The sequence below is a fragment of the Rhipicephalus microplus genome, chromosome 7, assembly GCF_043290135.1.
Source record: "Rhipicephalus microplus isolate Deutch F79 chromosome 7, USDA_Rmic, whole genome shotgun sequence".
NCBI classification, from domain to species: domain Eukaryota; kingdom Metazoa; phylum Arthropoda; class Arachnida; order Ixodida; family Ixodidae; genus Rhipicephalus; species Rhipicephalus microplus.
The window spans coordinates 133,976,821-134,000,443 of NC_134706.1; the positions used below are offsets into that span (position 1 = coordinate 133,976,821).

The window sequence follows — 23,623 nt, forward strand, 5'->3', positions numbered from 1 at the left end:
CGCCCCCCTCCCCTCCTTCCCCGTTCTGGTAGGGTTCAAAAACATTCAAAGGGAAGCATGTTACTATTCTAAGGAACATCGGATTGCCTTCAGCATACCTAGGGGAACCACTCACGGGATAGCCTAATCACGAAAAAGAAAAGAAATATCCCGAAGAGTGGGCTGTAGCGCATTCAGCAGGGGAATCTGCTTCTACCATGTAAAGCGAAAAGTACACAACCGCTGAATACTGCCAGTTCTGATGTATGGGGCTGAAACGTGGAGCATAACAAAACTATAGCGAAAGCTGGGGACCACGTAGTGTGCAATGGAACGCAGAATCATTGGATTAACATTGAGATTAGAGACAGTAGCATGGGTAAGAGAACAGACGGGAGTTGCAGGTATCCCATAACTGACATCAATCGAAATATGTGGACCTGAGCTGGTCCCATAATGCGTAAAACGGACAACCGGTGGATAGTACGAGCAACATATTGGTTACCAATGAATGGAAAAGGCAGTCGGAGAAGGCAGAGAGTTAGATGAAGTGCTGAAATGCAGAAGTTCACAGGGATAACATGGAATGAGCTCACAGAGCATAGGATAAACTGAAGATCACTAAGAGAGGTCTTAGTCCGGCAGTGGACTAACAGAGGCCGAGAATGATGATGATCAGAGTAGCCAGATGCTGCCCAGCTAACAAGCAAATATACACTCAAAAACCACCCCTCAAAAAAGGACTGCATGCCCTCCTCGAAGAAGCGCAACACAAGTGAGAATCGGATTAATTTTCTAATTTTCGATAATGGTTTTATTAGGAAAAGAAATTGTCATTCAAATACGAAGGCAAGCTTAAGATTTTGCGCAAAGTAACAAACGTGAATGAAAGCACCTATTTAATTAATTTGGTTGAATGCACATGTGCCAGTGGATGTTACTTTTCGATTTCCCCAACATACGTTTCACTACTCAAGGTCATCGTCATACACACTATTAGTGCTCGACAAACATGCTATTGGTGAACGTGATGATCTCTAAAACAACTATATTCGCTTGAATGGGATGGTCACTAAATATTTACATCAATAAATAAGCTAAAAAAACACGACAAGCTGCTGGAAAATTCTACAGAAGACTCTGCGAAAAAGGAAGCCCATATCCGGTTATTATAACAGAACTGTTTTCTACAGGTATATATTTAATGTCAGTAGACAAGAACTAGGCAAAACAGTGTTTATTACCACCCGCCCCTTTTTTGTCGAGCCTGGTAGCGCGTGTCACTGCCATTTCCTAATAAAGGGAAGTCCACCTCGTAGCATCCATGCATTTGTCGATTAGCGAACTCTCGGCCAAGTGGGTTATTGCCTCAAAGTATTCGCGGATATAAAGTCCACAAACATTACAGACTTTCAGGCAAGAGTCGGCACTTCTCAGTGGTTCTTTACAATTCGTTCCCCTTGTTTCAAGTTCTGTTTTTGCCCCTTGTGATCCGGAGAAAACTATCCCAAACTTCACAACTACTACTAGGTCGATTTCAATTGCATGAACAAAACTGACTTTTCAGGTGATATTTTTACACACAACCCTGCAATGATGTATGTTTAATGCTAAGCAATACGAAAATAACGATTCCATACGATGTACGGATTAGCACAACGCTTTTAAATTAATAACAAATTCGCCATTGCGCATGTTTTCTTGCAAACGATTCTGTTTTCCACATTTCTGTGCTTTCACAGCACTTGTAGGAATCGTCTAAGCTCACTGTGTAATAAGTGGACGGCTACTGAAGGCGCCCACAGTACATGCTTCACACAGAACATAATACGCATAGACCAGGGAACTATTTTGATAGATTCAGGGAACTATTTTGCCATAGATGGATTGCAACAAATGCTTGTAATTTCTCTAGCTGTTTCAGCTGGCTGTGCTGTTAAATTGACAATAAAGGCAACTATAAATCCATGTTGATTGCTGAAATAGTGGTCCAGAACCCTCGTAGTGTTACTTTTGTGCCACGAAAGGACTTCTTTTGAAATAAAATTACGTTTTAGTGGTCTGCATCAAGTTAGTGCACTTCAAATTAGCCGCCTCAAGAAATGGAACGTCGACGTCAGCCGTGCACAACGTTGCCCGGCTTTACTGCACGGAAGAGCGAAAGCAGTGGGAGCCACAGCAGCAACAACGGCCATTGATCAAATCATGGAGGAAGGAAAAACTAGTTTTCCTTCCCAAACAGCTTTTTCTTCCTCCATGTCCGACTGGTTCGGTGTAACTGGGCCCCGCTACATGACATTACTCCCCGTAGTAACGTAGACACACTCCAGTGACTCTATAGTAACGTTCAGAATTTTCCCACAATTCAAACAAAAACGAACAAGCAGCATTTGATGACGCAGGGAAAATTTTGCGCAGCTAGATCGAATACTAGTAAATAATTGTGCAAGATTGTCATTGTAGATGTTCATTGAGCTTTTACACTGACGTGAATCATTTGACTACAGAGTCCCTTTAAAGAAACCTGCAATAATAATGCAAATCTCAGCAACTTACCGTTTCCAGATGAGATTGTGCTGCTCAGGAATGATGGCAAGAGCCAACATGAAACTGAGCACGTGCTAAAGTAAGGGTGAAGATAACTTGCCAGAACTTGATGGTTAGTAGACAGCCAGTATAATCCACACGAGTGTATGAAAATCTAGGTCAATTAAAAACAAAGGTGCCTAATAAAGGTTAGGAAATCAATCACGGAATAAGGATGGCCGAGCACTCGTACAGTAGTCAGAGAATGCTGATGAATCAAGTTGTGTCCTATTACCTCAATCTCTCAGTTAACCAACCAACGCTGTCCACCAAGCCCGCGAGGCGGCTGAGGAGCTTGGCATCTCAGTCCCCACGTGGGAGCTGCCCGCAACACAGTGATCTGTGTTTTGGAGGACCATAAGTTTATCCAATCCAATCAGTTAACCAACGGCTTTCCCAGAATCTATAAAATTGCTCAACTACCTCAACAATTATTACTGAAGCACCACACTCTACTTACATTAGGAGTCTTTGTGAATAGCAAATTAAAAGCATAATTTGTTCAGTGCAGAGATTGCTAGTAATATATAGGGTTTCACATGCCAAAACCACAAGTTAGAAGGTTCACCATGCAGGGCCCCAGAAATTTTGATGGTGTATTTCACAGAACACAGGCCTCTACATTTTACTTCTACCAATATGAGACTACAGCAGCCAGGTGCTAAGAAGCAAGTTTCAGGTCAATAGCCATGTGAGGCAACTAAATGACTGTATTACCAAGGTGGGCACAAAAACGACTATTAACTTTAACAGCCCTTTTGCAGATAATGCTCCTTTGAGTATTTTTTGATGTACAATCCCAATTATGACCTGTTTTTTATCACTGAAAAATGTTGGAAAGAAAATGCTCAGCTAGTTGGCAGATACTCATGTGCAAAAATCAACACAAAGGAAAAGTCAAGAGAAGGCAACGGGGTGTTCTCACTTTTTTTCTGGTATCAGTGCTTGCACACCCTGTCTATTTAACAAGAAATATTCTAAATTAAATGTGAAAGTGTCCCAATTACTCGCCAGCCCGGTGCAGCAGAGTAGCAGGCAAATTCTGAGTAAAACAAAACAAACAAAAATTCTTTCCGAGATGAGGTTTTATGGATGCACAGTTGTGATGATCCAATGTGTTCGAAGGTGTATCTTGCGCACATCGAGATCTTGGGGTCCGTCATGTAAGCGCAAGTGCACCGTCCGATGCAGCGGCCAGGTGGTGAGATCACAACCAGGGCAGAAAGTCAACGACGCCGTCATCAGGCATCCCTCCAGTCAGCCAGGCCCGTCTCCACCACTCGTGGGTCCAGTCTACTTGGACCTCTCGCGCATCTTCCTGCGCTTGCGCTTCAACCTCCGCATCCGCTTCTTACGCCACTTGGCCCTCATGACTAGCACGTACCTGTCTCGAAACAAAAAGCATGCAATCAGTCCAATACGCCCCAGCCATGAATGACAAATACTACACAGGAGAAAAAAATGGAGCATAGCACTAGACAAGTGCAGCTAGCAGTTAATGCCAGCTGTGATTGCCAGGCTGAGTGCTTATACATAGTGTGCACGTGCATCACACAGTGCCCCTTCGTCACTTCCGAAATGCGCCACCGACATGCCCGGGTACCAACCGACTCCATCGCCTACCGCTGCCGTGTTGTCTCCTCGTGCTTGCGTCTGTTTAGTTTTGCCCTACGACGCAAGATTGAGGGCTGCTAGTGAGGCAAGTTGATTTAGTAGTCCCCGAAGAGGAAGCAGAGCTTTTGGGGCGTTTCTTCGCCGAAAGTTATTACCTAAAATTAAGAACGCACATTGCGATTTTCCGAAAAATACCGGCCTGTTTGACTGGCGCGGATTAACAAAAAAAAAAAGACTACTTGAAAAAACTCGGTGATATTTGTGCTACAGGTGTAACTTCATTCCGGGTAAGTGTCATAGCCAAGCACTTACCTGCAAACATAGATGGCATACCAAGATACTGTACATACAAGCTTGTCCGCGACCACTACGTGCACAATCAGCGTGTCAGGGAGGCGGTTGAATTCGTGATGGCGATCGCGGAAATTTGGGTATTGCATTGAAACAAACTGAAAATAGATGCGAAACAATATTCCTTCACGTTGAAGTATAGCCGATCGGTTCGAGTTGGGGGGTCAGGATTTTGAAAAATTGGTCAATTTATTCCCTAACGCGGTGTCCATCATTTTCAGGGACTCCACTGTACATTAGCGTACAAAAAAGTAAAATACAAGGTGAAAAAGGTGTCAAAACATACACGAAAAAAAAAATCATGGCCGGCATTTCCGCGGCACGCACCGTGCGAAGTCTCATCTGCCTTGCATACTATTTTCCTCGGCTGTTTCCACAAATTTCAATCAAAGGGGCTCAACACCAGCGCTGTTTAAAACACTTCTGGGAGGGGGGGCGCTGCTACGTTGGTGGCGCGGGCCACAGCAATATATTATTATTAATATTATATCTCTTGTAAAGTTGCCTAGCTCTGCATAACTCTTTTTCGATGGGAGCTGCTGTGCTTCGCTCATCCAGTCTTAAAATTGCGGCTCAAGAGACTTTGGGATTTCACTTGTTTTTGGTCTACGCAATTTGTAGTGTTTGTAGTGAAATCGAGATAATGGGCCCTCGCAGGTCGTGGCGGGCAGCCGGTGTACGCGGTGGCTGGTATACGCGCTGCACATCTTGATTTTCTGGTCTTGTATCGAGTGAAAAAATGAGGCCTTCCTAATCCAATGAGCTCATTAAAGTAGGACAACAAAAAACCACAATGCTTCCCTTTCAACATTGTACACAGCAACATTGCACAACCCAACAAACTGTGCTGCAGCGTGCGAACTGCCGTAGGTACCCGGGCAAGGCGGGAGCGGGCGAAAAACAGGCGATGTTAAAGTAGCACAGCCAAATATTCTTTGCCAACAACCCTCTCATTGGTCAGGGAAGAAAGCACGATGGGATTCAGAGAGCATTTATTTGTAAACCATGGCTAGCAGGATGTGATGCTCTATCTTAGTTAATGACTTCCTCCACGCAAAAAAAAAAAAAAAAAACAGGCTCTGCAACACTACCAGTCACTCCAGTCACACTACCAGTCACACTAACTGAAGATATAGTGTTGCTACATAACGTCCTCACCTCAGCACAAAAATTAGTGCTGCTTTTCTCCCAACTCGTGGCATATGAGCATTTGCACACACGTAACTATTCTTCCAAAAACTGACAATTATCCTCAGAGTGCATCAGAACCCCGTGTCCTGCGATCTCACAAGGTGCCTTGGCACTTGTAACACTTGGGATACTGTAAATGCCAGCATACTTTGTACTTCGAAATTGAGGTTGCTTCATGCTACAAACGAGTGGTTGTCTTCTTTCCCTTTCTTAAGCCTTCCAGCACCTTGCGGGTTTGCATTACTTGTGTCCATGTGCTTCGAGTTGTCGATGAATTCACCCTGGAGCTGTCAATTGCTAGCTTCCTCTAGCTCAATCGGCAGAGCGACTGCCCTAGAAAGGCATTAGTCCCGGGTTCGAACCCCGGACCAGGAAAAATTTTTCCGCAACTAGGAGGCTTTTCTTTTTGAGAAATCCGTACGATTTCCTCGTGGCTTTATGCTACAAATGGGTGGTTGTCTTGTTTCCCTTTCTTAAATGATAGTATTCTATTCACAAAAAATAACCAAGCTCTACAAATTGAACAAAAAAATCTTTTTCCCAGTAAATTTGGTACAATCTTTTTGCAATGGTGAACGGGCTAATGTTATTGTGACAAATTTATTTTTTGTTTGTTTCCCATCTAGCTCACCATTTGTATGTTCTATGCACAATTTCCATTTTATTGAGTCACATTTTTCAGACTTTATTTAAGAGTGCCTCCCAGACGTGCTCCGGCCCATTCTTATTCTTCAGTGATTTTTTTTGGTGAATTATCAGGCTCTACTGTTTTGTTAATAGTTGTCCTAGGTATAAACTATCTTGCATACACTCAACAGCATGGTTTCCAATAGTGGACGGTTCATCGTTCACCAGGATGTTTTCAGTCACATTCCACAGTTCCTTGTCTTTATTACAGAGGAGTACTAGATAATGATGAGTAAAGTGTACGTTGCTCAAACTTTAACCTTCGTTCCCGCTTCTTCCCACTTCCTTTAAGCAGGCATTCAAAGACATCGAGGATACTATCATCTCCTTACCCGATTCCCTTTATCATGGTAATGTTATCGCTTCTTAGTGTATGTCCTTAGAAGTTAGGTGGCAGTGGAGTTTTCGATTCTGGCTAAGGCACTGTCACAAGTTTTGGGCACTCCTTGCCGACTTAGCGCTAATGAGATTAATCATGGGCTAATTAATTGAAGTCGGCCAACTGGCAATTTGCTCTTCTATGGCAGAGTTATTTGGGACGGGTAACAAACACTCCAGAAAGGACCCCACAACTAGCGCCGCCTAATATGGTGACGGCAACGCTCAGTGAAAAAATGTCGGCAGAAAATATTTGCGATTCGGCCTAGAAGACTGAGCAACCGATCGGGCAGCAGTACCCGGCGGAGACGGCTCAAGAAAATTGGGAACGAACATAAAGCTCCGCTCACAGTATAACGTGCGAATGATCACTGCCATTAGGAGGTTTCTCACGGTCTATAGTGACTGTACAACTACCAATGCACGAAACATTTTGCAAAATGCAGCCATTGTAAGACTGACCACCATCAGAGGCAAGTTCGACGACCAAACAGCACGTGTCGTAGCGTTGGTTTTCGTTCACGCGTAGCCTACGCAAACCTATCCGCACTACACATAACACGCATTCAAGGCTTATCAAAATAAGCCAATCGTGACCAAGCAGGACTTGGGTGTGCCTGCTTAGTTATGCTGGCAGTCTTTCTGGTACATGCACGACCGGCGATAGAAACGTTGCAGTTCACTAACTAAATCACCTGTGCAACATAATGAATATTCTGAGAGCAAGCAACTAGTGTACAATGCAGGAGATAGAGCATCGCCGCATACCGCACCGATTTTCGTGAAGACATAGAAGCCGGCTAAGCGTGAAAAATAAGTTTTAATGGCATATATTTTAGCTTGGTTATGCTTGGCAATAACAACACATTATTTAGGAACTAGACACGAGGCATAAATACGTATGAAATAGTTTGATTCATCCGGATTTACTTACCGCACGGGTAGATGCTAGCGCACACGGCGAAGAGGGCACAAAAAGAGGAATGTATAAAAGCAAAACGTGACGTCGTTCAGGAGAGTCACGTGACCTAAACAACACGGCTTGTATTGGCTGGAAATTACCGAAGTTACTTTCGGTTTCGGAACGATCTTTTTGCGCTGGGTACCATGCACTGAACGGAAATTGCAGGCCATAGAGTTTCATACAATTGTAACAGAATAGAAAGTTGGGCGAGTTGGAATATGAATTTTCATACAATTGCATGAAACTCGATGTTGCAGGCCTTCTTTGCCGAGAAAACCTTTGGGTACCTTTGGTGCGTTCTGTGAGCTGCTACGACCTCTCTCATTGGCTTAAAATGCCACAGTTACGAAATTTGACATTATGGCGGTATTAGACAGTGTCCAGAATAGCACCCCGGGTTTATCTAAAAGCTCACATACGCCTTTAGATATGCTCTATTTATGTTTATTTGGCTTTACAAACTCAACACAAATTCAACGCATAAACCATAAGAACGCAGATGTTTTATTATTTTTCCTTTGTTTTTTGTGGAAATGATTTGTTCAGAGACAAATCAAAAACAAATATAATAAAGCTTTTGCTAAAGCCTTTGACAAAGATAATCTGAGCACTGCCCTGGTTTAACAACATAGGGTGTATGTAACAACTGTGTGCTAGAATGGTAGAAAAATGGCGCGTTTTTATAAAACGCGAAGGTAATATCACAAGGGTCTCGAAACTGAAACAAACTAGCGTTGTTCAAATATTTAAAGCATTTAGTCATAAGAAGCCGAGTAACAAGACTAGGAGCTTGTCAGTCACGTGACCTTTTCACACTTGTCAACCCTCTTTCGCTTCGCGTGCACGCATCGTTGTGTGCGGTGAGTAAATCTCGAATAATCCGCCCACTTTATTTGTAATCGTTGCTACGAAATGCATAACAGGATCACCGGAACTTCCAGACTTGGCTATTAACGTACCATATTCTCGAAATTAAGCATATTGAGGCGATTTCGGGGTCTTGACGAAATATATCGCTCACTGCACTGTTTTCTTTCGTTTCAATTATAACCACGTTAAAAGGGATCCCGGGTATCAAGTTCTTAGTAAGTTTTTTTCTTATGTTAATCGGCGTACTTGTTTTGTGTATGCATATTGTGTATGCATTGTGCCCTTTGCCATGCGGTGAGCGCGATTGCGAGCACTTCTTGCCGTGCTTTACTACGCGTGGTGTTTTTGACCTTCGCATGCAACTCCGTGGGCCAGTAGGAAAATGAAAAACCACGATGTTTTAAATGAACTGTGCTCATGACGCACGCAGTCGTTCATTCGTTGTACGTAGGCCTCGAATGTGTGCGACATCGCCGTTCGTGTTCGAGTGAGCGAACAAAATTGAAAATGGTGTGATTTAATTCCCGCAGTTCCCATTTAGTTAGTGCACCTCCAGTTTATACGGCATGGGCAATGGTCCGTAAGCCTTGTTTACCTGTGCCAAAAACGAGCGAAGTCCCGGTGTCGGGTGTCATCCCACGACATTTCAGCAGTGAACTGGCAACATTTGGTTAGGTGGCATTTGTTTTGTCTTTATTGCGACTAATCGCTCGGTTACAACTTTTGCATCATCGCATCACGTATACAGCTTAATCATTCGACGGGTAAACTTGGCAGTAACTAGTAGAAAAATCTTGTCAATTTTATCCATCACTAGTCTTAATGCTCATGCATCTCGTCAAGGTGATCCGCGAGGCACGTGCTCTTAGAAGCTCATTTAAAAAATGTCTTAAAATCGGGTAACCGCGATGCGCTAACCATAACGCGATGCGCCGAACATCTCGGATCGCGTGCTATGGGTGACTGCAAATACGAACCCGCGAAATTGGCGTTTTCTTTTTTTTTTTTTTCTTTAAGGGAATCCTTTTGTTTCAACGAATTCAGCATGCTTTGATCTAGTCACCCTCGTGTGGAACTTGGATAGCTAGTAGTGTCAGTGTAAAAGCTGCTCACCACTCAAGCAAGCTGCTGTCAAAACTGTATGGGACAATCGTCAAGGTTATGTGGTTGTTCACTTCGTCGCATTTTTGTTTTTGCAATAAAGCAGTTTAAATTTGGATGGAGCCCGGCTCCACAGGAAAAACTTCTCCCTTGGCTAACACGGGTCTTTTATTAAAGGGAACAGGCAAGTTTTAGCTGTGCTCTTCGGCAGCTGCGTATTGCACCATCAACTGAGAGTTTTAAAAGCCGTATCCGGCTTTGACGGCATCGCCCACTGTTTTCGAAGTGGGAGTGTAATCTAGCAACGCTTGTCCAGCGGCAATGACTAGTTGCCTTGCTTGCCAATAGATGCCGCTGCAGAGTGGGGGCCGCATGCTTGCATGTTTCCTGTAACAAAGGATGGCAGTGTACATGACTTTCCTTTTGCCCCCATTTTATGCTAAGTCTCTTGTACTGATTGTCTTTTCATGTCAACGCAGGTACGTGCCAGACATGAGGGCCAAGTGGCGCAAGAAGCGGATGCGAAGGTTGAAGCGCAAGCGCAGGAAGATGCGTGAGAGGTCCAAGTAAGCCGGAGCCATGAGTGGCGGAGACAAAGCCTGGCTGGCACAGGAGGAAAGCCTGAAGAGGGTGTCCTCTACTCTGCCCGGACTGTAATACCGCCACCTGGTCACTGCATCGGACGGTGCCCTTGCACTTACATGACGGACCCCAAGCTCTCGATGTGCGCAAGGAGACACCTCTGGACATTGGATCATCGTTTGTTCACCTCCATTAAACGCTCATCCCACAATGATTTTTGCACATCTGCTTTAGACGTTGGTGTGCACGAGTGCCGCCACTCTGCCAAGTGCGAGCTCCAAAGAAATCGGTACAATTCATCATGTTATACAAGCCTTAAATTATCACAAGGGGCTGCCCTATTGAAATGCGTGCCGCCGACCGTGCAAGTTTGACAAACTCGCAATTAGGGCTGTGCATACTCGAGCTGGTGCGTTAATCAGTTTGTTAGATCCCTGCTAAAGTATGTGTCCGCCAACGTTTATTTATTTATTTGAATACTTTCCATGCCCGAAGGCTTTACAGAAAGGAGTGGGGTTATACAACAAAAAGTAAGCGAGATGTTACAATTGCTGCAAAATCGAGAGTTTGAAGTTTGCAGGGTCGATGAGGGATGCTGTGGCAGTGGAAAGGCAGTTCCAGTCTTTGCTTGTTCTGGGAATGAAGGAATCACTGTAGTGGTTTGTTTGGCAAAATGGCACACCTACTTTAAAGCAATGATCGAAACGAGGTGAAATGTAAGAGGAGGAAGAGAGAAGGCTCTCTTTTAAAGATGGATTGTAATGATAAATTTTATGAATAAGAGAAAGGAGAGAGCATTTTCGACGGAACGATAAGTCTGTTAGGTTCAGTTTTTTTCATGGCTGTGACGCTGGCATGACGGGGATAATTGCACAAAATGAAACGGGTTGCGCGGTTTTGAACGGCTTCTAGAGTGAGAGTTAGGGTTACTTGACCGGGATCCCAGATGGCGCATGCGTATTCCAGTTTAGAGCGTACTAACGTTTTGTAAAGGTTTAGTTTCACTGGCATGGGTACGGAAGAAAAGTTTCGTCGCAAATATCCGTGCATGTGGTTAGCATTATTAGTGACGTATTCGACGTGTTTCTGCCAGGATAGATTGTTAGTAATGTTAAGCCCAAGATATTTACACGAGTGTACTAAGGATAAGGGAGCATCATTAAGAATAGTTTCACTTGTTGAGACTGTTTGTGCAATATCGTTACTGCCACTGACCGGTCTGTCACTGTCTGAACAGTTCAATGGCACGCTAGCAACGCAAGAATGAGCTTGCTCTGCGTCTGCGAACGGCACTGTTTCGTCTACTCGCAGCAACAAGCACAGTACCTTCAGCGACTTTGCGTGGCTGTGGAAGCTGTTGTCCGCAGCTGCTACTTCACATTAGCTACAAGCAAATGCTAAATAGCTATAGCAGAAGAGTGCGTACAGTGGCCCCGCCGCGGTGGTCTAGTGGCTAAGGTACTCGGCTGCTGACCCGCGGGTTCGAATCCCGGCTGCATTTCCGATGGAAGCGGAAATGTTGTAGGCTCGTGTGCTCAGATTTGGGTGCACGTTAAAGAACCCCAGGTGGTCGAAATTTCCGGAGCCCTCCACTACGGCGTCTCATAACCATAAGGTGGCTTTGGGACTTTAAACCCCACATATCATCAGAGTGCGTACAGTGTAACTATTTAAGGTATTAGAGCATCGGTATTTGCATATTTTTGCAGAAAACACTTTGACGTATTAGTAAATTACAATTTCACAAAACGCTTAGAAACTGTAGGTGGAGACACCACGAGTTTCCCGCACCAACTACTGTGACGTTAATTTCTGAAAGAGTCTACCGGGTCCTTTCAATCGCTAAAGTTGAAGCAGCTTCCAATAACTAAATTGTCTACCAGGTCCTTTTAAACAATAAAATTAAAATGGCTTCTAATCGCTAAAACTGAAGTACATTGTAATCTGTGTTTGCCATGAACTTGGCATATGAAGTCTCTGAAAATTTCGAGCCAATGTTGCAAAACTACATTGTGGAATTGCTAATGGCGTGAAATTCAAAAATGGAAACCTGTACCTTGGTTTTCTCTGCGAATAATGAACTTGTGACTGGGAAACTTTAGCAATAAAGTTCTTACAGTGTGCTCTTTCTCATTAGTGTCTGGCTCGAAGCTGTAGTGTAGGAAGTGCAGTTTTTGAGCACTACTAGCAGCATCAGTGCAACTTGGTGTGTGGGCACTTAGCAACGACTCGTGCACGCTATCACAGCCTCTCAAACTTGCACAGATTATTCATGGTTATGAACGGCGCAAAAAAAAAAAAAACGCACGGAGCACACATGAAAACCACACACTGGTGCCAGCGTGTGGTTTTCTTCATTTTTTTTTTTGGTGCCATTCATAACTGAACCAACACAAACTCGCCCGTCAGTGCTATTGCACAGAGGCAGAGAACTGAACACACAGGCACAGAGAACTGAACAAAGCAGCGTGCACTTGGCACCTTGCCATTTGTTTCTGGTGCTGCGCTGGGCCTGTAGCACTGACTTCTAGCTGCATTACGTCCAGTGGTTCTCCCTCAATTTGAACCGGTTCATATTGACCGTGATGTACAGCATTTTGTGTGAAGCTTATTTATGTCACACAGGTCGGTCATGATTGGATATCACAATTGTAAACAATTGTAGCTGATGTGTGATCCATAGTAATGCAGATTAAGCTTAATGTACATGTCTGTAAAATGACTATCTCTGAGCTTGATCATGAAATGGTCCTGGCAGTGATAGTGCAGCAGTGCCTAAAGCACAATTTGCATTGGCCGTGACAGCAATGAAAAAATTAGCAGGCATTTGCAGCTCCAGGTCCATGGTTGTTTTTCTTTTTAAAGAAAAAGAAAGGGGGCTCTTGCTTTGAGATTACAATTAATGGCCAATTACAACTAAAGTACTAGTGTTCAAAGCTAATACTAATAATGATGGTATTAATAAAACGAGCCAGAGTAGTCTAGTGGTTGTGGTGCTCAACTGCTAACCCGCAGGTCTCGAGAAAGAATTCGATTCGAGGCATTTTCGATGGAGGCAAAAGTGCGCAGAGGGTCATTCAAGAGGCTTTTTTGCTACCCCCCAAAAAAAAAGAAGCTTGGCAATTTGTTGAGCAGACTACGGCGATCACGTTTTCCGAATAGTGCAGCCGCACAGAAACTGCATTTCGAAAAACATATTCTTGCACTCCTTTCCTCCACCTGACCAAACTTCGTTTCACGCGCAGTGACGCAAAGTTGGCGATTTGACGTAGCATGCAGCTCGTCGGTTCGTGTAAACCAGCAACAATGATAGTCTACACTTTCCGCTTACTGTAAGGAAAAAGGTTGGCGAGGCCGTGTGAAAATTTGCAAGCAGCTGAAACCGATGTGCTAACCCCTGTAACTTGCTTAAAAGGATACTGAACAAAATTTTTGCCGCCAATATTTTCAGCCACATCGATAGATAGGATCCTGAAATCGATAAAGATGACCTTCATTCCTAGCAGAAACTACAAGGAAAATAGTGAATTTAATGCATTCTTCAGCGCCGCGAACAAGGTGACTTGGTGTCATCAGACTTTCCCGAAACTGGCAAGTCAACATTGCCAGCCATCGCTCGGGTCTCACGGCTCACTCTTCTTCCAGTTCGGCTCCCAAAACCGGTATGAACAGCAACAGCACCGAACAATACTTCTGGCTGGGCAAAGCACAAACGCTTTTGTGACAAAGTGGAGTGAAAAGAGAGGCGGAGAAAAGGTAAAGGAGGACAAGAACACGTGCATCCTGCGTGCTCCTTGTTCAATGTGACATAATGGCTCGCGCTCGCAAGCAGCTGCTGCACGCTGACAATCCATCAAAAAAGCGAGAAATAAGTTTCCTTTGTCGGAACAGTGGCATCTTCCAAGTCGAATTTCGAAGTTTCGTCGCCTTTTCCAGTTTTTGTTCAGTATCCCTTTAATATAGCATGTATTCGCATAATTCTTGCAGCATCTTGTTCACAAAGCAAAAGTGCACATATTTCTCTTTATAACAATTTTCGGGACTCGAGGTTGTTTACTGGCCCTTTTAGACCTGTGTACCTAGCTGTAGGTGCACATATAAAGAACCTCAGGTGGTCAAAATTTAGAGTCCTCCACTGCAGCGTCGCTCATAATTGTATTGTGGTTTCGGGAAATCAAATTTCATAAATTGTTAATATTAATGTTTTTATTCACATCCCAGCAAGTGCCCGAACAACACAGTAAAACTGTGCAGAGAAAAGGTTTTCCAAAAGTTATGAGCTGTACGCTGGTGCAGCACATGGTAGGGACGTGTGCACAAGAACATGGATCTACACATGAAAAAATTAGATCTGTCTTAAAGAGGCCCTGCCACACTTTCCTGTGCAGCCGTAGAATGGCTTTGCTAAAAGAGCTTAATGCCGCGTCAATCCATCGTCGCAAATATTTTTAGAATCCGTCCAGTACGACCAGAGTTATGAAGATTTCTCGCACGCTGCAATTACATTCTGTCTTCTTGTCCCGTCGAAAGCGCTGGAAGATAGCAGAGAGGGATGGCACAGGAGAAGGCCTGTCAAGCGGGCTTGTGACCCTGAGCACTTTTTTCTTTCTTCAAACACGTGGCTTTTCAGTGCCAAGGACACGTGGTATGGGGTGGCTTCAGCAACTCTTGAACGCGCCGTGCTCAAATCGGCTAATGGCATAGAGCTTAAGTCCATGACACAATAATATTTTAGTATACTGTAGCATCATTTGTCAAGAGACGAGAAAACTATCTTTAACTGACTTAGAGAATGTATTGTGAATTCCTTGTCGCGTGCCGTGCTGTATTATTTGGTTGCGTGTTCTCGGGAGCATCGACTACCGATCAGTGGAGTTTTCGGACCATGCTCTAAAAAACATTGCAGGGCTTCTTTATGATCATTTTGAGTGTTATAAACTACATACAAATATACATTCGTAAAAGCTACTGGATCTCGCTAAGAATTCATTAGAGCTGGATTAAACTGCCCTTGCATTTTATTAAAATCAAGCGCACACCACTTACAAGTTGCACCAAACCAGAAAAGCAATACGCAAGCAATGTTTCCTTTGACACAGTGATGACTACGTAACAAAATCAGAGTGATTTACACTTGGCAGTGTGGCAGCAGATCATTTGCTGTTCTCTGGCCAGATGTAGTGGCCCTTCCACCATTAAACACTGTGTGTGATCATCATAATCGCCAGACAGGTCGCAAAATGTTTTTGCACTTCTTGGTGAGGTAAGCTGTGATTCCAGAAAGCCCCTGCAGCTCAGTCAACCATTGTCCGTATCGTTAACCTGTAAAAATGAAACAGAGCAGCGTAATCTAAGCTTGGAAGACGAACAGATAGCTCTTGCACCATAACAGGGTTGCGAATGTTTTTATTATTTATTTGTTCATTCATACTGTTAGCATACATGCCAAAACAGAAGCAGCTCAACTGGGTACAATTACAGAAGTTGCAAAATCAATTCAAAAGGAAAGAAAACCTTGCAACTTGACACAATGCAAGAGTATGAGAAAGAAAAAAAAAATGCAACATTCAATACGCACTTTGCAGTCAACTCAGCAGAACATTGGTTATCAAGTGAGTACACTTTCACCAGTACATTTAATTCAATACTGCACCTTCGAAATATTTACTATCGCTACACAGTACAATGTCCTTCCGTAACTTATTCCATGTGTCGAGAGAGGATGAGATCTCTGTTTTGTAAACACCATGGAAAATCTGAAAATCATGCTGTTGACGTTCAATTTTTTTTTGTGCAATATGAGCCTTTGTTCTTAGGCTTGTTACCGATTGCATTCTACGATAGGAAATAAAAATAAATCTTGAGGCTCTGTATTGAAATTGTTCACATTTAGCAATGTTATTTTACATATTCTATTGTTTTTATTCTAAACGCTTTGCAGTGGTAGCTCTAGCCATCAATGTTTGTAAAACTGCTCGTTGCATGGAAGTTAGCTCTCTTTCTGGCACAGGGCGGCACTTGGGATACCACATGACTCGCATGTACCACTGCTATAAATTTACCCGCTATTCGTCGCATTCTTAGTCAACTCTGCGAAAGAACAAACACAGCCAAAACAAATACCGCAAGATCCTGGTCAAGTGGCCCCATAGGGTGATGGATAATTGGAAAATATTTCGAGGTAGGGTCCTTGCTCGGTCTCGGACTAAACGTCAGCATGACGTCTTAAGAGCCTCTAAGAAAAATGCACACATGTGCCTCTGGTCAAATGTTTTATCTAATATGCATGCATTTACAGGCCAGAGAGGAAGACAATCTTCAAATATTTCAGCAATTTGCGACAACTCAAAATGTGACCCCTGAGGAACCACTTCGTATAAGTTGTAAGAAATTGTGCGCATGTCTACAGAATTGGAACTTGGGCTCCCAAGACCTGCTGCTGCAGAATTCTATAGCTGAGAAATAGGTGGAAAAAAAAATAGCAAAAGGTAGTGGGAGGTGCTTTTCAGTCATTAAGGTGTATTGCAACTCTCCTACAAAGAGAAAGGGGTGTCTTCTCAGGTTTTTACGGTACACTCACTGCAACAGTTTTTTTTTCTTTTTATAATATAAAGAACACTACCTTTTTGGAAATACCTATGCACTTGCAAAAGCGATCGCCTTAAATTTTGAGGCACAACTTTCGTTTAGTACTTCTACTAAGAGATGGTACAGTCTACTCTACATAAACTTAGGCCAGTTTGGAAAGTGGCACAGTGCCGGACAGTGTAGGCATACTTTGGATTTGTATCTGAAGGAGCAGAGCAGTCGGTAAAAATTGTAAATGCCTCAATAACTGTAGACCACAGTGAAGGAGTTCTTGTTATATTACAAGGAAATTGATTTTAAAAGTTTTGCAAAATGTTTTCACAATGATCATCATGAGCAAAGTGGTCCATTTTTAAAGGAAGCACATTATCAAAGCTTCCCTGCTGACTAGACAAATTTTTGAGCAAAAATACTCAAAATGTACCTAAATACCTACTAGTTTCTTACCAGTGCATACTGATGTACCACTTCATGTCAGCTACTCTTTATTAAAAATACTGAAGTGCAGCTTACACTTGATTCAGTTCTCGCATACCCTTAGCAGTGCTTCATAAAATACGCAAAATTGCAAGTGCTTGGAAACTTCGAAATGTACCACTTCATGTCAGCTACTGTTTATTAAAAATACTGAAGTGCAGCTTACACTTGATTCAGTTCTCGCATACCCTTAGCAGTGCTTCATAAAATACGCAAAATTGCAAGTGCTTGGAAACTTCGAAATGTGCAAAAGCCGAAGGTGCCTCTGGCTCCAAAATGCAGCCTTGTATTGATTTCCAGCCAGCACTGGCATGGAGATGCCACACATACCCCCTTCAGGCGTGAATTATGATGCACTCTTTACAGATGTATCTAATTTACATAGCTTATATTCAAGGCACGCAACATTACATTCCAAGATGGAAAATGAAGAAATTTGTTGTTCTGCATTAGTTTCTATCACTAATTGTAATTAGCACAAATGAAACAATTATTGAGCAGTCAGGCATCTTTCATTTTATTATAGAGAGAATGATATCATAGGCTCCAAACATGAGCGCAATCATTTTATGGTTGCATTTCAAGAAAAGAAAATTAGTACTCTTGACGCGGGTTCTGGAACACTGCTCGCTGAATGAGCCGTCGAGCGTTGTAATGCCTTTGCCAAAGTGATCAGAGACTCCCAGTTGTGTGCTTCGTTGGTCTAGTGTGTCTATCATGGTAAAAGCTAAAAACAGCGCGAACTAGAAGAGACAAAATATAAAGAAATAACAGACAGGACGAGGGCTCACTGACAAGTGACTCTCTATTGCTTAAATGCAATATAAAGGAAAAGGCGCAGGGGGTTAACTAGTCACGTGAACTTTCAAGCTATTCGTCACGGTACGAAGTGGCTCGAAATTTCACGTGACTTCTTAGCCCTTACACCGTTTCCTTTATATTGCATTCAAGCAATAAACAGTTACTTTTGAGTCAGCGCCTGTCCCTGTCTGTTCTTTCCTTGTATTTCGTCTCTTCTAGTTTGCGCTGATTCTTCCTTTTACCGTGATTAGAGAATGTTAGTTTAGCGCATGCAACTGCTTTGCGCATACAACGAGTGAGAGGAAGAAGACTGCGCATGCGCTGCATCTAGGCGAGATGCGTGTGTTAGCCCACGCAAGAGATGCACACGTCACAGCTGTTGCGCACCTTACCAGCAGCTATCTCGCGAGATCTCGATCTGCCGGGAGCGATACAGACAAGATGGCCACGACCGCCAGCAGTGCAGTAGTGGTGGCAGCAAACATAGCTCCCGTGAATTTAAGGGTTGCCTTTGATTTGGAGTAGACTGAAGCCAGTCGGTAAACAGGTAAAGTTAGTTGTAATCGCTGCTAAGCTCGACTGCAACACAGGAAGACTGGACACTCAATGTTGGAATGAAGCAAGGCGACGTATTTGGGGATGGTGCGCGGGCTGTCATGTGTACAATACCTCTGAGCTGTGATGGTTGCTACGCGTGTCAGACCGGCAAATGTATGAACGATCTCTTGCAAAAACATGGGAAGTGTTCAAAGGTAAAGGAATAGTTCTTACAAACACTGGTGACAGCAGCAGGGGTATTCTTGTATTTATCGTCTAGCCACCCAACAACTATACATAGCCTTCATAGATTACAAGAAGGCATTTGATTCAGTACACATATCAGCAGTCACGCAGATGCAGCAGAATCAGGGTGTCGACGAACCCTACATAAACATACTGGAAGAAATCTGCAGAGGATCAACCGCCACCATAGTGCTCCATAATTAAAGCGACAGGATACCAATAAAGAAGGGTGTAAGGCAGGGAGACATCATCTCCCCAATAATATTTACCGCGTTTTTACAGGACATTTTCAGAGGAGTAGAATGTGAAGAGTTAGACAAAAGAGTTAATGAAGAGTACCTTAGTAACCTGCGCTTCGCTGATGACATCGCATAGCTGAGAAACTCAGGCGACAAATTTCAATTCATGATTGCTGAACTGGACATGGAAAGCAGAAGAGTACGTCTGAAAATTTATATGCACAAAGCTAAAGTAATCTGCAACAGTCTCGGCAGAAAACAGTATTTTGCGGTAGGTGGGGAGATGCTGGAAGTTGTAAAGGAATATGTCTTTTAAGCACAGGTAGTAACCGCGGAGCTGAGAGTGAAATGACTAGAAGAACAAGGATGAGGTGGATCACATACGGCAAGCATCGTCAAATCATGAATAGCAATCTGCCAATATTTCTCAAGAGGAAGGTATATGACAGCTGCATGTTACCGGCACTTACCTACAGAGTAGAAACCGGGACAATTGCAAGGAGGGTTCAGCCTAAATTGAGCACGACACAGCGAGCAATACATTGGAAAATGTTAGGTGTCACCTTAAGAGGCAAGAAGAGAGTAGAGTGGGTATCATAGTTGAAACCAAGAAGAAGAAATGGACATGAGTCAGGCTAGCGCATAGGCAGGACAACAACTGGTCATTAAGGGTAACTGACTAAATTTTCATATAAAATAAGTGGGTGAGAAGAAGACAGAAAGTTAGGTGGGCAGATGAGATTAGGAAGTGTGCAAGTATTGAGTGGCAGCAGAAAGCACAGGACTGAGTTGATTGGCCGAACATAGGAGAGGCCTTTGTCCTGCAGTGGGCATGGTCAGGCTGCTGCTCGTGCTGCTGATGATCCTTGATCGGTTCTTTCTCTCTTTCATTTTCTCTTTTTGCAAAATATCTGTTGATAACAATAAACACTAAGTTGGCAGCAAGCCCTCGTCTTCGTTGTCTAGGTGTCTTTCGTGCTGCTTCGGCCTGCACTGCCTAAACAAAAATCGAAGTTCATCTAGCCCAAAGACATCAAACCAAAACCACAGCTCGTCATTGTGAAAGCTCTGGCTTGTCTCTTGCCTTGACTAAGTGTCGCATTGACCAATTTCAGTTATTATCGCTAGTTGCTTTGCTTCACACTATATGGTGTGAAGCAACAATCAAAGGCAAGCCTGTCGACACTCAGGTGCAGTATACATTTCGAATGCTGTGCACTGTAAGCTAATGTAGAAAGCAGCCTCAGACGTGGTGTATGTAGCGTATGGCATCTTGCGGATGTACAGCCTTGTGTATACTAAACTAAAATTCTCTATTATCTAAGGTAGTATCCAGCACATTGAGGTAACTCAAGAAACATTGACCGTAGAGAAGTTTCAGTTGATCCACTTAGCTACAATTTGACACAACTATTCGTGGCGAGATCGGGCTATAGGTGGCAGTACTGTCCCCGCGCAAGTGTGGATAGGCGGTCGGCGGTGTGTATACAAATACACGCAGCGGCGCTTCATTACGTGTGGTCTGAGCCGGTTGTCGGTGGATAAAATACGTTGACTACAGTTTACTGTTAATATCTATGCTCTTCTGAATCGGTGCATGACGCCTATGCAATGTTAGCATTATCCGCGAGTAAAGAGCATTATGCCTTTCATAGCGATCACCCTGGGTGACTCTCTTTGCGCTATCGCACTAAATCACGCCTTTGCTGAGTTGTGTGCACGTAGTTGGCTTGTGTTCCGCTGTTACACACTGCTGTAGCGTGACTGAACGACTTAATTACATTTTGTCATATGCATATTAGAAAAAAAAAAGAGCAAAGAAAGATTGCAGAAAGCCTGCATATCTGTGCGACTGGTTCAGTACCACCATTTGCAGCTTATACACATATGATTATTTTTTTGTTCACTCATTCAGTTCACCATAAAATGTGGGGCAGTAGATAAGTCTTGCCAGAAAAGCTTAGTAGCTGACAGCGCTTTGCGCTACACTGTGTTTACCACGTGCACGCACATATTCGTGCACCAGTAAAAATATGAAGATGTTATAAGAGTTCAGCAGAAAGCTTTCATCGATGGATTACGTGCATGAAAGTGCTACTACAAAGGTCTAAGTAATGGGACAATCTTTTTTTTTTTTTTCAGACAAAAAGTTACCACTGTTTCCTGTCGGTCACTAACAATGCAACGCAAATGCTGAAGACAATGTAAAAAAGATTAAATTTTCAGTGAAGTTATACGACATTATATATAAGGCATGCTGTCTGAATTAATTATCAATGTCTGGGCTCTCTAAAGCATTTTTTTTTTATTTAAGGACATGGTTGCACAACAGTAACTCTGTTTTAAGTACAGTTTAAGTACCGATGTGTCACATTTTATGTCATAGTAATATTTCTATGTAGTGGTACCGCAGCCAGATAAACACAACTAAGGCTTTTTGCATTATCGATAAACTACAGTGCGGTAGTTGTACACGTACTAACAGCGCACAAGTGCGTGGCCTGGAGCCCCCCCCCCCCCTTTTTTTTTACAAAACGCTGCATTCACACACTATTTAATAGTACTCATATGTGGGAGGATGCCAAGAGCATTTTGTGATGTGCTTGAAACAAAAAGCGGCACCCATTCTGAAATATTTTTGGTGAATGAAGGGTATGATGACAATAAACAGCACTCTGGAAAGTTGCACTCGCCGATCTTATCACAATGCATTAGCAGCCGAGCAAGACCAAATGCTTTCGTACGTCATTTTAGGCATATGAAGAAACAGTTACACTCGCACTTACATGACAGGGCAAACCACACTTTGAGAATGTGCATGATGTACACACACATAGAAACACGACGTGGCTAGCAGACGATGTACGGAGCAATCCACACTTCACCTTTTCAGCCAGTTGTCGCCAGGCGGCGACTCTACTCGATCTCGCGGCCAATAGCGCAAATGAGTTACACACACAAACGTGGCCACTGCCACTGAAGGAGATTTATCTCGTAACTCTTTGTGCGGATGGTCATAAATTACTGGAAAAGTGAACCCTTTCTCATTTCAACGATGTTGTTTGTTGGGCAAGTTGGAACAAGTCAGTCATAATGGTTTAACTAAGATTTATTGTGAAAGAACAAATATATATGCAAACTAAAGGACCAAAGAAAAGAAAGAAAAAAAAAACGGGAGAGAAAAGAAAAAAGTAGATAAAGCCAAGAATGTGCCCACTTGAAAAAGATTAACACGTCAGCTTCTCGCCGTGGAACCGCCCCGTCCGTACATCGCACCAGAAACAAAAGTACTTTGCTGGAAAGGTGCAGCGATGGCATGCCTTTTCATGCATCGCCAGACTGCGATTTCCTCAGCCTCAATAATCTCCATCACCCTTTGACCCAGGGCTGTGCACAAGGACCACAGTGCCTTCAAAGACAGAGCTACACTGGCAATCTTGGCACGTGGATGCCAAGGTGCCCCGATACCCTAGTTTGGACACTGTAGCAGTGTTCACAGAGCCTATCATTCAGACAGCCTCCTGTCTGGCCCACATACCTCCTACCGCATGTCAAAGGCATAGCTTTATCGCTTTTCACACATGGCAAAAACTTAAGCATATAGCCTGTACTGCAGCTTCTTTTCTTTTGTTCATCCGAGAGGTCAATATGAACAGGCTAGAGCTAGAAAGCTTTTCATGGGTCAAAAAAACCACCCGAACCTCAACCCTTTCTCCTATTCTCTTGAACCTGTGTTACAAATGCACATAAGGCAGCACAGGTGCCTGTGGCATTCAAACATTTGTGCACAAGAGCACAAGAAAAAAAAAAGTCTTTTGGACTGACCTCATCGCTCTGTACAGTGTGACAGACTTGTGTTGATGCTTGGGTGCCATCTGTCGCTGAAAGCAGGATTGTGAGCATGCCTTCAGAAGAAGAGTAAGTCTGGCAGGCCTGCATATTTAAGTGAAAGAAGCGAATTGCTCGTCTGCGTATCGTGTGAGAAGAGCGCGTAAGAAACAGTCTGTGCTTGCTTCCCACAGCTCTCTTTGAATATTTTTATCAGTTTTCAAACACCAATAACCTGAGAAAAAAACGCAAGCAGCGGTTATGATGCATGAATCTGAATAAACAGTGTATCCATTTTGACATCAAAGTTGTGGTCATGCCCATTCGACACCACAGCAGCAATGTAAAGAACAAGTGAGCTACAGCATCTTTTGCAATACTAAGTTAGAGATTGACACCTGGCCAGAACGTGTGTTTTGGTAATGGTGGAAATGAAAAGACCGTGAATTACAGTCAGAGAGTTAGACATCGTTCTAGCGATTTGAGTAAGCTTGTATTTAGGAGTCACGGTGAACTTGTATGTGAAGCAGCCTAGCGGAAGAGCCTTTATGCTACTTTCATCTCTCGAAGTTATGTGGACATCTTATGTCAAAGGGATACTGAA

The 23,623-nt window shown here is 43.3% G+C and overlaps 1 protein-coding gene and 2 long non-coding RNA genes across 3 annotated transcripts in view; 1 reads left to right on the forward strand and 2 right to left on the reverse strand.

Moving 5' to 3' along the window:
- Positions 1–3,632: 3,632 nt before the first annotated feature.
- LOC119184974 (uncharacterized) lies at positions 3,633–7,853 on the reverse strand. The gene is made up of 2 exons (XR_005111466.2): positions 7,721–7,853; positions 3,633–3,949 (listed from the first exon to the last, which is right to left on the reverse strand). It is a non-coding gene; the product is annotated as an uncharacterized LOC119184974 (long non-coding RNA).
- Positions 7,854–8,359: 506 nt separating this feature from the next.
- On the forward strand, positions 8,360–10,517 carry LOC119184973 (uncharacterized). The gene is made up of 2 exons (XR_005111465.2): positions 8,360–8,610; positions 10,201–10,517. It is a non-coding gene; the product is annotated as an uncharacterized LOC119184973 (long non-coding RNA).
- Positions 10,518–15,303: 4,786 nt separating this feature from the next.
- LOC119184971 (uncharacterized) overlaps positions 15,304–23,623 on the reverse strand; it is a 28,206-nt gene continuing 19,886 nt past the window's right edge. The window contains exons 4-5 of the mRNA XM_037434124.2: positions 23,017–23,124; positions 15,304–15,625 (exon numbers count right to left, since the gene is read on the reverse strand). Coding sequence (XP_037290021.2) covers positions 15,602–15,625; positions 23,017–23,124 — 132 coding nt within the window. The 3' untranslated portion in view covers positions 15,304–15,601. The remainder of the gene's footprint in view (positions 15,626–23,016; positions 23,125–23,623) is intronic.